This window comes from Heloderma suspectum, chromosome 4 (assembly GCF_057233095.1).
Source record: "Heloderma suspectum isolate Gila_16-S chromosome 4, 16-S_ref, whole genome shotgun sequence".
Lineage (NCBI taxonomy): Eukaryota > Metazoa > Chordata > Lepidosauria > Squamata > Helodermatidae > Heloderma > Heloderma suspectum.
Window position 1 is genome coordinate 217923090 of NC_139461.1, and position 13266 is coordinate 217936355.

Sequence of the window (13266 nt, forward strand, 5' to 3'; positions counted from 1 at the left end):
GAGTCCAGGTTAGGTTTTTTCAGGAGTGGTCTGATTACCGCTGCTTTTAAAGAGGCCGGCACCACTTCCACTCTCTCTTTTTTTTAATATATATTTTATTTATTTTATCTTTATAAACACTACAGAAATTACCAACAACCTATCCAATACTTCAGTTCTCATCCATACAATATTTTAGTTAGGACACCATAATAACAGAAAGGGAAGAAAGAAAGGAAAAAAGAAAGGAGAGGAGGAAAGGAAGTCAGCAAAAAAGAAACAAGTTATTTCCCCTTCCCTCCCTCTCTCCCCTCCTTAAGAATTAAATTTAAACTCCAACATCTCCCAACCTCCAATGGTATTCTATTTTAAAAAACTATATCTATTATACAATATTACAATTTAGTAAAACAATCTTTTATATCAATACAACAGTTCTACACTTCATTCCCAAAAGCCTGAATAGTAGTAGTAGTAGCAGTAGTAGTAGTAAAGAGGCTGGCACCACTTCCACTCTCAAGGAGGAATTTACAACCTCCTGGACCCAGCCAGACATCCCCTCCTTGTTTTATGTAATAAGCCTCAAAGGGCAAGGGTCAAGCACACAAGTGGTACACAAGTGGTTGATCAGACTTGGCCAAGCACCTTGTCCGCATCCTCAGGCCTCAATAACTGAAACTCATCCAATAAAACTGGACCAGACGGTGCTCTGAACGCCTCTACCAATGGAACTGCGATTGGACAATTGTTGTGTCGAATTCATGACAAATCTGAGCGACTTTATCTTCAAAGTGACGTACAAACTTGTCACAGCATGCAACTGAGGGTTCCAAAGTCTCTCTCCCTGGCCCAGAATATAACAGGCTGCAAACCACTTGGAAAAGCTCTGCTGGACAACACTGAGAAAATGCAATGCTGGTGGAAAAGAACTGTCTCTTTGCCACCCTCACCATCACAGAGTAGGCTCGATAGTGAGCTCTTACCTGTGTTCGGTCAGACTCGGCACGAGTTTTCCTCCACCTGCGTTCTAGCCATTTCCCTTCTTGCTTCATTGCCCTCAGCTCAGGTGTATACCAAGGAGCTGGCCGGGCTCTGCTCAGAGGGAGAGGGTACTCGGGCACGATTGTGTCAACTGCCCGAGTCATCTCTGCATTCCAAAGAGTGACCTGGGCTTCAACTGGAGCACCAGCCATACCAGCAGGAAAATCCCCCAGAGCCCTCTGGAATCCATCAGAATCTATCAATCTCCAGGGGTGGACCATTTTAATAGGTCCCCCACCCTTGCAGAGGGGAAAGGCTGCCAAGAGTCTAAACCTCATCAGGAAGTGATCTGACCATGACAAAGTGACAGGTGTTAATTCCTTCACTTTCAGATCACCATCCTCCTGCCCAGTCGAGAAAACCAGATCAAGCATGTGTCCTTTTACATTTGTTGGGCCAATGATATGTTGGGACAGCCCCATGGTTGTCATAGCAGCTATGAAGTCCTGAGCTGCCCTGGATACAGTGGCCTCGGCATGGAAGTTGAGATCCCCCAGGACCATCATCTTAGGGATCGTCAACACCAAGTCTGAGACCACCTCCGTCAGCTCAGGCAGGGAGTCAGCTCAGGTAGGGTGGGTGGTACTCCAGCGGAATCCCTAATCTGTCCTGGGTACCCAGCACAAGGTACAAGCACTCAAGATCTGCACTTGAATGAGCAGGAAGCCTGGAGAGAGGGACTGAATTCCTATAGATCACGGCAGCTCCCCCTCCCTGACCCTTAAGTCGGTGTTGGTGCTGCACTGAGTACCCAGGAGGGCAGAGCTGGGGGAGACTGACCCCTCCCAGTTTCCCCACCCAGGTTTCAGTAATGCATACCAGGTCAGCCCCCTCATCCACAATCAAATTATGGATGAGGGAGATTTTATTTTGGGCGGACCTGGCATCCAACAGCAGCACCACCAGACCCAAGGGCAAGCTGGTAAGGCTGCCAGGAACCATCTGTTGGGGGATGTCATAAGAAGAGGGGATAGTCATAAGGTGTCTAGCTCCTCTTCTCCTCAGCTGACCTGTTAATCCCCCAACACCATACTTCCCCCTACCCGTGACCACAGTTACGGTGGCACCTCCCCAACCCCCTGAGTTGCTCGATGGACTTCCCAGGCACGTATTAAAATGTTAAAATATAAAATATAGAACAATATAAAAGAGAGCAACAGCTAAGAAGGAGCAGATAAGATCTGCATTTGCCCCTTTCTTCCTGGTCTTTAAAGCTGCTGCCCTCTTCTGCTGCTGCTATTTGCTGCCGGTATCTCTGGTTGCTGGTATCTCTGGAGAGGCAATGGGTGGGTCTTCGTGTGCTCCTCCGTGCGTCTCCAAGTGCAACGCTAGGTGCACACTTAGCGCCGCACTTCGTGCAATGCTGAGGCAGGCACAAAGGCGCTGCCTCTGGCAGCCCCCGCTCTGAAATATCTGTGAAAGAGAGGAGTGGCTGCTCAGCTGATGGTTGTAGCAGCCAGTGGGAGAGGCCCCAGCAAACAGGCTTGTGATGACAGGCCCCACCCCAAACTCACTGCAACTTAATGGAGGATGCAGTGCGAGTCCTTCAGTGCTGTTGTATTTGTTTTGAAGAAAGGAAACAGTGCAGGAGCAACCTTGTGGGAGGGGTGGCACCAAGCCCATAACAACACAAGTCTGAACTTTGGAGGGAATTTTGGCATAACATGAGAATGTCAAACTGGTGAAATTAGTGGCTGCTGAATTCTTTTTGGAATTAGTTAAAAATTAATCTAATGATAATATGATTAAAGCCAATTTATTGAGAAGATAGAAGCCACTCTAGGCGGTGCATTTTTAAATGTTTGTTTGTAGGTGGTGCTCATAATCACAATGCCTTGTGAATTTCTGTTAACTGTCCTGCATTGCCTGGAGTGGATTTTTCTGCTGCACTTGTTGCTGCAGGGTGGGAAATGACATCTGCTCCCTCCCCCAAAACAAACTCCTGCCCAGTAGTGGAAACAATTCTAGATATGCACCTGTACTTCCTTTCTGGGCGTGCCTAGGAAAAGGAAGGGTATCTTCCTCCTGCAACATGACCTTCAGAGATGGTGAAGAATCCATGCCAACTGCTTGTCTTATGGCCTCTTGTCTGGCACAGGAGCAGCCATAGTAGTTCCCTGAGCTGAAATCTGTGAGTTGAGAGAAGGAAAGAGCTGGAGACGCATACCTTTGAAATGGATGAAAATATTAATTTTTAAAATACTAATTTTTAAAATGTATTTTTGCACTTTTAAAAATTATTGTAAAAATTCCATTCATTTTTTAGAAGTTTATATATCATGTTTTGTTGTGCTTTGGAACCCATTCTGAAACCTTATACCTTAGCACACCAATCTTATGCTTGTTTACTCAGAAGTATGTCCCACAGAGTACAATGGGACTTGCTCCCAAGTTCATGTGCATAGGGGCAGTATCCAACGGCAACATTCTGCAAACCCAAATAGTGCTAGCAGAGCTCTGCTTAATCTTTCCATTGCCCATTACGCTTGCACAACCAGTTGTGTGAGCAGTTGTGCAACTGGTTGTGCAACCGGTTGTGTGAGCAGTTGTGCAACAGGTGCAAGCAGTTGTGTAACTAGTTCCACAATGCATTGCACAAGAGTTTTGCAAAACTACTTGCACAACCATGCTTGAGCAAATGTAACTTTAGTTACATTCTTCTCTTGCGCATAGTTCAGAAGCTAGCGCAACGTTCTTTGCACTAACAGGAGGACACAGTTGGATACTGCCCTAGGATTACATTTCTAAGTTCCTAATAAATAGTAACCTTAGTATTATGTTTTTCAAAATCTTGGGTGTTTTTTTCCTGCTGTAGGTAATTGTGACAGTTCAAACAATAGTGTTCAAATGTAGTAATTGTGCTCTGGGGCTACATCTACTGGACTCTTCAAGAAAATCAGCAACAAAATATACACACCTAAAGTCTTAGGACTGCATTACTAGTTACAGGAAAAACCAAGTTCCATTGTATATTTCTGTAGTAGTCACTATAATATATGGAGTGGAGTGTCATGTCTGAAAACACACAAGTAAACATGCATGTAGAAGCCACAGTTGGCTCTGGGCACATTTATGATGTGTTTTCAGATGCATCTTCCCTCCATTTGTTATAGTAGCTGCTGGAAAAACATGTGGTGGACAAACAACCAGGATTTCTCCTTTTTCCAGTTCACGTGTGAAGCATCTCTTAACCTGTAATGCCAAGACAGTATGTAAACACTGGATGAAACCGCACTGGGGAATACATTTAAAGTATTCAAGAATATTGACTCTCAAAGTTAAGATAATTTCTGGCTTTCTTGTTCAAAGGTGGAAATGGAATTAAACTTATAATGGAGTTCCTTCCTTCTGGAAGCCTAAAGGAATATCTCCCACGAAACAAGAGTAAGATCAGTGTGAAACAACAACTGAAATACGCTGTACAAATCTGCAAGGTAAACTCTGTTTATATTTTAATGTGTTAACAGTTGGTATCTTGACATTTTCATTAATATTTTAAGTGTTGCACAATAGCTTTTTGAAATCTTTATTCACAAATAAAACAACCTTGTTAGCCTTTTGAAAAATCTTTCATATATTTCTTCCCCTCCTTTTAGGGCAAGCCCTCACAAGGCAGCTTACAATAAAAATGTTTAAAACAAAACAATTGAACAAACATAATAAAAACAACATCAGATTAAAAACATATATTGCAGGGGACAGCAATAAGATCAATAAAAGTCTTTAGGACCTACAGAAGAGTCTTAAGAGAGGGGGCTAAGCCATGTTTTTGGGAGAGAGTATCCCACAAGTCTGAGGCGACCACTGAAAAGGCCCTGTCCATTGTACCTGCCAACCTGGTCAACCTTGGTGATGGGCTAGAAAGCAGGGCAGTCTTATGGCGTGGGCAGGTACATAAAGGTGTAGTCAGTCTTTCAGATAATCTGGTCCCAAACCATTTATGTAGTTCACGTCTTCTCTGCTCAAGTTTTTAGTTTTAACATATGTCACTGTTTTGCTGAGATGTATGAACTTTTATGAAAGTGAGAATTTGGGGATTATATTAATATGTGGACCATCAACTGCCCACCCTTGTGTTAAAACAAGCTTTGTTGCTAATGCCCCCTTTACACACTGCTTGTAGCAAAACCATGAGTTTTAGTGGGTCACTTAGCATAAAGAGCCTACTATTCACTTCACACCAACATCTGTTTCAGTTCCAAAATTGAAATAGTTCTCTGGAGAGCCCAGACCATTAGTGCTGAATTATTAACAAAACAAAAGGATTTGGTATACATTTTAGAAAATCCTGTAGTGGTTTTTGAGGTAGAAAGCAATGTAAGTCATTACAAGAGAATGAAACAGACTTGAAACTTTTGTGTGTGTTTCTTCACCCATCAGGGAATGGACTATCTGGGGTCTCGACAATATGTTCATCGAGACCTAGCAGCAAGGAATGTTCTAGTTGAAAATGAGCAGAGAGTAAAGATTGGGGACTTTGGACTAACCAAAGCAATTGAGACTGATAAGGAATACTACAAAGTCAATGATGATCGAGACAGCCCTGTGTTCTGGTAAGAGATGTATTGAGAGTATAAGAATCTAGCAATTTATTTTATTTTTTGCTATGAGGGATAGGATGCTGTGTTAGCTAAAACTGAATAACCACTCTCTGTACCACTATGGATTATCCTGATGCATAGAATAAGTCCGCCTGCCCCAGTTCAGGCAGTAAATTGATCAGTAAAGCCAAATATAATTTTGTAAGAATCTCTTGGATTGATTATATGAGTTGGCCAGAAGAACAGGCTATTGTATTGCCTATTCTAGTCTCAGTATCACTCTGACAGGTGATTGTTTGCCTGAATATCCATGGGAATATACAATACAGTCAGTCCATGTATACGTTATGCTTCCATTAGTGTCTAGGCATAGGAACCGCTTGCAGAAACATGTAAATTGGCCTTTAAGTGTTATTTCCTGAAAGCACACTTTGTGTGATATTTTGTCTTCATTATCAGTCATCTCTTTATTTTTAATTCATTTTTGTTTCTTGGCTCCTTTTTGTTCTACTGATGCATAATACTTTTGTGTAAAAAATATTAAGTCTATAAATCAGTTATTTCGGAATTATGCTAGTCATCTCTGTTGTGGTGGTATTACCACCACTACCCAGAATTCTAGTATTTCACAATGACGCAAGAATTTTGTGCAGCAGTTCTACCAAAAATAATAAATGGAACTTTATGTGTCTACAGGTATGCCCCTGAGTGCTTACTACAGAGCAAATTCTATATTGCTTCAGATGTTTGGTCTTTTGGTGTGACCCTCTATGAACTATTGACCTATTGTGATTCCGAATGCAGTCCAATGGCAGTAAGTAGCTGTGAAAGGAAATTTTATTCTGTTCTGTGTATTAACATAATTAACATATTAACATAATTCAGGATTGTCTCCAAAATATGAATAGTAAAAGTATCAATGTATGTAAGTTTCTCTTGTGCATGTAAACAGTACATCAGGTGGGTCTTATGCACCACCTAGTGGTCGAAGGCAAAATCACTGCTCCAGTTCAGTCTTTTAACTGTCCTTCCTGCCTTTGTAGCTCAGTTTTGTGATTTTGCCTCACCAAAGTGGTTGTGTATTTGCCTCTCTGCGTTCTTCTGTCTCAGGCTTGTTTTTTTCCATTTCCCCCCAACTTTTGCATGTTCATGTATTATTGCCTGTTCTCTTTGCCTCTCTTCCCAATCTTTTTCCCTTCCAGGAAAAACAGAAAAAAAAACCCTACCGCAGTTTCTCAGTTCTTGTCAGCTACCTTTGTCATTATCTCTCCCCCCCACCCTCCAATTTGGCCAGCCTTTTCCTCCTTGTGCCTTTGGCCCTGCACCTTGCTATAGGGAAAGCAAAAGGGAAGTCTGTTTCTGCCCACCAGTCTCCTCTTAAGCCTCACCCAGCAGTCTCTTTGGGCTCTTCACAAGCCACCTCTGTGGCCTATGTAAGCAATGGAAAGGTGATAATGGCAGCCATTACTGATCCTCTTCCTGTTTGCGCTGAAGGGGCTCATCCATCTACAGTTTATGAAAAGCAAGCTTTCTGTTGCATCTGGAGCTCCCTTTTCTCCATCTTTGGGACAGTTTTCCTCAGCAGGGCTCAGAGTAATATTTAATGCCCACAATGACACAGCCCTGGCTAGTCTGGATGTTGGAATTTGGGAGGAGGAGGAGGAGTGGGGAGCCTGGCCTTAAACAGGAGCCCAGCTTTTGCTACATCGTCTCCCAGGCAGTTTGCCAGAAGGAACCTTAGGGCAGATGAAGAACTCTCCGATGACAGAGAGGCAGACTTGGCTGGAAATTTGGGCAGTTTGTTTTCAATGTAATCTTCCCTGGAGGAGTTCCAGGGATTCACACACCGCCCTGTGGGAACAGGGGCATCATCCTCCAGGCCCACTGCTTTTTCCTGCAAAAACCCTGTTGGTCCCCTACAATTAGGTAGCGATCTGGGGGATTCAGTTTATCTGGAAATTCCACCTTCTCTGCTACAGTGCTTGAAGGAGGCTTTATTAGCTGACCTCGCTAAGGATGCCTTGGTTCATTCTCAGCCTTTAACCCTTTCTATGTCTGCATCTAGAAATGCTGTGCAGCCCTGTGGCTCTCTCTTAATGTCACAGCAGCCTGCACAGGCTCTATATGCTCCAGTTTGAGACAGGGTTCATATTTCTCCAGATCCTCATGATGTTGTTAGGGAGGAAGTCAAAAAGAAAACATCAAACCAACCCAAATCTAGACTGTCCTAACCCAGATGAGAATGATGCAGACTTAGTTGTCCTAGATGAAGAGGAGTGGAGTGGTAAGTTCAACTTCAAGGAACCTGATTCCTATTGCCTATTTCAGGACTCCCATTATCTTCCCCTGCTATGTAAATCTATGGCAGCATTAGATTTGTTTCCTTCAGAGGAAGCTCCTCAGCCCTGTACCTATAGGGTGGCAGCTGTTTGTCCTGATCCTCAGCCCAAGACCAAAGTGGTGAAGTTGCCTCCTCTTATCCCAAAAGTGATTAGAGGTGAGCTGGATTCTTCTTTGCAGCACAAGAAATCCATCGCTATTGCTAACAAACATATTTTAGAGCAGCCTATTATGAATCAAATTAAAGTCTACTTACTGATGCGCCCATGGCGGCTCTTATGAATCGCGCTCTGCACAGCTCAAGGAAATGGCTGAATGCAAGCTGGATACTGGTTTGAAGAGGGCCCATGAAGCAGCATTCCTCTCTGTTTGGGCAGCAGCTTCAGTGTCAGTTTTTGCCAGAGCTTCCCTACTGTGGTTGGAAGATGTGTTGGATGGGACACGTCAAGATGTAGCCAGATTACATAAGAGCCTTCTCAAGGTCTCTAAAGTGGTAGCTTTTATTGCTGGCACCGCTTTGGATGCAGATCAGTTCTCTGTCAGATCCCCAGCACTGATATGTTTGTCAGGAGACTCCTTTGGCTTCACCATTGGGAAGCTGATCCTCCTTCAAAGTCCAATCTAGCGTCAGAGCCTTTCATTGGGGGATGAAACTTTAAAGGATATCCAAGTTGAATCAAAAGATAAGAAAAAGGCTATGCCCATGGCAGAAAAGAAGGAAGAAAAACGTTTCTTTAGGAGGCCTTTTCACCCTCACCAATCAGCTAGCCATTTTGTTTCTCCAAAGCCTCTAGGCGAGGGAGAAAGTTCAGTCTACCCATCCCACCTGTGCTCATTCCTGAGGAGGAAATATAGGCCAACAGAACTTCTCCACCAGATATGGCTCATCCACCATGTCAAGGGGATACAAGCACCAATTCTGACAACAACCCGTTGGTGGTGGGTGGTCATCTTGCCGAGTACGCTGATAAATGGCTGGCCATCACTTCAGATCATTTGGTCCTGGAGACTCTTGGCTCGGGTTTGTGGCTGGAGCTGACATCTCAACCTTCCTACTGTTTTTTCCCATCGCCAGCCCCAGCAAATCCAGCCAAGAGGGAGATGGTGAAATTGGCCATCCAACATGTATTAAATATCGTGGCAGTGGAACCGGTGCCTCTAGAAGAGAGAGGATTAGGATTCTATTCTTTATTTCCATTTCTTTACAGTCTTAAAGAAAGATGGATTTGTGAGAGCTGTCTTGAATCTCAAGTTTCTCCTCCATTTCATCCGTTACCAGAGGTTCCGGATGGAGACTCTTCTGTCCATCAAAGAGCCTAGGAGACTTCATGACATACGAAGCCATGCTTTTGGCCTAGCTTCGGGTCCCAGGGTGTTTACAAAGATCATGAACATGATCATTTTGGTGGCACACCTTCTCATGCAAGGGATCTCAATATATTCTTACCTCGATGATCTTCTCATCGTCTCGGCATCAGGCAGTGAACGACCTGCAAGTCACCCTGGCATGCCTCAAGGACTTTGATTTTCTGGTCAATGGTCAAAAGAGTCATCTGCTCCCCTCTCACAGAATACTCCACCTGGGGGCCTTAATAGACATGCAAGTAGGAATCATGACTCTTTCTCCAGAGAGGATCTCCAAAATTCAAGCTGAGTCAAATCGATTTGCTTCAAGAAGTCAGCCAACCTCATGCTTCTAGCAAAGGTTCTGGGCCTCGTGGTGTCAGCATTCCAGATAACTCCTTAGGCAAGACTTCATTCTCGTCCTTTACAATGGGCCCTGCTTCCTTTCCAAAATGACAAACCTGCAAGATGTCACTTGAACATTCACCTGACTAGGACTGTTCGAGCTTCCTACCACTGGTGGCTCCTCCATTCTGTTCTGGAGAGAGGAGTCCCCCTCCAGGATCCCCCAAAAACAATGATTACATCAGACACCAGCCTTTCTGTTTGGGGAGCTCTGTGCAAGGGGAGGATGATTCAAGGACTCTGGTCCTCAGGGGAGCTGCAGCTTCCTATCAACTTACTAGAACTCCGGGCAGGCAGGCTAGCGGTTCAACACTTCATACAATAACTTCCTCTCTGATTGGTCCTCATCCGGACAGACAGCATCACAGCCAAAGCACACATTAACTATCAGGGAGAAACCAAGACTCCAGACCTCTAGGCAGAAGAGGACTCCCTCTTCCTCTGGGTGGAACATTACTTTAAAACCCTCTCTCTGGAATACCTAAGTGGGGGAGAGAATACTCAGATGGGCTAGCTAAGCAGGGAATGGTTAAACCAAGAAGAATGGATGCTTCACCCAGAAGTCTTCGAAGAGGTAGTCTCCCATTTCAGGACAGGCCTGGTGGACCTGTTTGTGTCAGGAGCCAATCACCAGGTCAGCAGATTCTTCTCCTATTATGCAACTCCAGCAACAGAGATGACAGACGCCTTGTCTTCTCCATGGCCAACCAGATTTTATGTTTTTCCACCATTCCTCTTCTCTCCAGGGTTCTGGGGAAAGGGGAGGGAAAAAAAGGCTAGACTCATTCTAGTGGCTCCCTTTTGGCCACAGCAACTCTGGTTTCTTGACCTGATCAACTGGGCAGTGGCTCTTCCTTGGCCCTTCCCTCGGTGGGATGGCCTGTTATCCAGGGCCATCTCCTTCACCCAAACCTTGTGTGGCTTCAGTTACATGTCTGGAGATTGAACGGAAATGTTTCTCCAAAGCAGGCCTCTCTCCCACAGTAATTGATACTATATTGGCCTCTAGGAGACTGTGTACCCACCAAATTTACCAGAGTATAAGGCAGATATTCTCCACTTGGTGTACTGGAAAAGGATTTTGACTCAGAAAGCCAGAATCTCAGACTTTTTAGCATTTCTGCAAGACAATTTTGCTATAGGTTTCAAGCCTAATATGCTCAAGCATTAGGCTTCCACACTATCTACCCTTTTGTCAACCCCCCCCCCCCCGCAAAAAACAACAACACAGGTCCATGGGCTCTCATCCGTTTCTTAAACAGTTCCTGTGTGGAGCTTTTTCAAAGTCACCTCCAGTTCAGCACTGTTTTTCTTCCTTGGATCTCCATAAAGTACTTTGAGCATTTCAGAGCCTCCCCCCACCCCTTCAAACCCCTGAAATCAGTATCTCTCCAACTGTTTCCTTTCAAGGTTTTATTCTTGGTGGCCATAACATCAGCCAGAAGGATCTCTGAACGTAATGCCCTCTTTGTAGATAAACACCTGTGTGTCTTCCACAAAGATAGAGTGGTGCTCCATACTAACCTCTTTTTCCATCCTAAAGTTCTGTCTCCTTTTCATTGTCAACAAGAGCTAATTCTTTCCACTTTTTGTCCTTCCCTTGTGCACCCTTCAGAAAAGGCATGGCATCCCCTTGATGTCAGGAGAGCCCTGAAGGTCTGTATCAGCAGAACCAAAACTTCTCAGCAGTCAGATTCCCTGTTTGTGTCATTCTATTCTTCCTTCTTGGGATAGAAGGTTTCTAATGCCACTCTGAGTAGATGGCTGTGTATTTCCCTAGCCTATTTTTGCCTGAAGTTGTCTCCACCTACCAAAATGTTTGCCCATTCTACAAGAGCAGCCACATTGGCAGCTTTTTTCCTCAATGCTGTGCATTTTTGTAGGGCAGCTACATGGGCAAATCCTAGCACCTTCGTTAAGCATTACAAGATCGACTTATACGCCTGTTTCAACATGTCCTTCCCAGTCATTAAGCAGCTACTACTTTGTTGAATCTTGTCCTACATGGGTCAAGCTTTGGTATGTCCCACCTGATGTACTTTTTACATGCACAAGAGAAAAGACAGTTGGCCACTTACCCATAAAAGGGATTTCTTTGTGCACGTAAAACAATACATCAGGGCCACACCCTAGACTGAGGTTCCGTTAAGGCTGTTTTCTGCTGGTGGGGATTAGTTTTCCTATTTTTGACACATTTGGTTTCTTTCTAAGCCCTGTGTGCAGAGAGTACGAGAGTATTCTGTTTTTCTTGTTTGTGTTTCGCTGTTCTCACTGATCCTAGTTCTTCCTGAGCTTGTCAACGGAAACTGAGCTACAAAGGCGGGAAGGACAGTTAAGAATTAATTGGAGCAGCAATTTTGCCCGCAACCACTAGGTGGTACATAAGACCCACCTGATGTACTGTTTTACATGCACAAAGAAATCCCTTTTATGGGTAAGTGACCAATTGTCTTTTTCCCACTGGAGTTTCTTGGTCTGTCAAATTTCACAGCAGCTATGTTATGCAAACATAAGTAACAGTGAATTTTGGAGAATGGAGTTCACTATCTGAAACTGAAAGGCTGGATGAAATGAAAGACTGATCATATCAGAAAGACTGACTGATGGAAATGTCTCTTTATCCAGCCAGTCTCTCAGTTGTTAAAACTAGTTCTTTAAAATGTGAGGATGAACCATTGTTCCTTCTAGACCATTTAGACACCCTAGAACAGCCTTTCCCACGATGTTGTAGACTTCAGCTCACATCTCCAGCATGGCCAATGGTTGGGAATGCTGGGAGTTGTAGTCTAAAATATCTGAAAGCCACCAGGCTGGGGAAGGCTGCCCTAGGAGCTCAAATTTCAAAATGGTGGTTAGACACCCACTTTTACTAATATGGAGAATTGAATATTAAGCATGTATTTTCATAACTTGTAGGAATTCTTGAAGATGATTGGCCCAACTCAAGGCCAGATGACAGTCACACGGCTTGTGCGCATATTAGCAGAGGGCAAGCGCTTGCCACGTCCTAAAAATTGCCCAGAAGAGGTAAGAGCTTGCAAATTGTTGTCATCTTTATGTGTTGTCTTGTGATGGGAGAATTCCCATCTGTTTGGTATTCATGAGCTTTCACAGGAAAAAGCTCTTCTTCTCAGAATGCCCTTTAGTTATGTAACGTTGTGTATTCTTACTTTTGCTTTCAGCTTTGTTACATTAAAAAGTATCTGTTTTACTCAGTGAGTTTTCAACTGCCTGACAAAAATTCATCCAGTTTTCATCAAAGTCCTTGGCACTAATCACAGCTCAGTCAGAGCTGTGAAAAATATCATAAGGCTAATTTATAAGGATTCAGAGAACTCTGCAGTCACTAAATTATGACACAGGGCACAGCTCAGGAAGCTGTTGAGCTTGGGTAAATTCCAGAGTAGAGTTAAAATGTTGATTTACTTTTCATATACTCCCTGGAAGCTCTCTTCCAGTCCATGTGATGGGTAAGAGCCCCTCATCCACCCTCCTAGTTCTAACTATTCAGAAGAGAAAGGGCCTAAGCATCAACTCATCCTGGTTGGGAACTTCCCCCCAGTTTGGTCGGACAGGCTCAATGATTGCACAGCTCCCTTACTGTCAGTGCTTTGTA

At 43.9% G+C, this 13266-nt stretch overlaps 1 protein-coding gene across 2 annotated transcripts in view; it reads left to right on the top strand.

Annotated features, from left to right (window-relative positions):
- The window catches only part of JAK1 (Janus kinase 1), a 104732-nt gene that overhangs the window by 87296 nt on the left and 4170 nt on the right, over positions 1–13266 (top strand). For both annotated transcript variants that reach the window (XM_084852295.1, XM_084852296.1), the window contains exons 21-24: positions 4330–4454; positions 5401–5573; positions 6258–6375; positions 12567–12677. In XM_084852295.1, coding sequence (XP_084708421.1) covers positions 4330–4454; positions 5401–5573; positions 6258–6375; positions 12567–12677 — 527 coding nt within the window. The remainder of the gene's footprint in view (positions 1–4329; positions 4455–5400; positions 5574–6257; positions 6376–12566; positions 12678–13266) is intronic.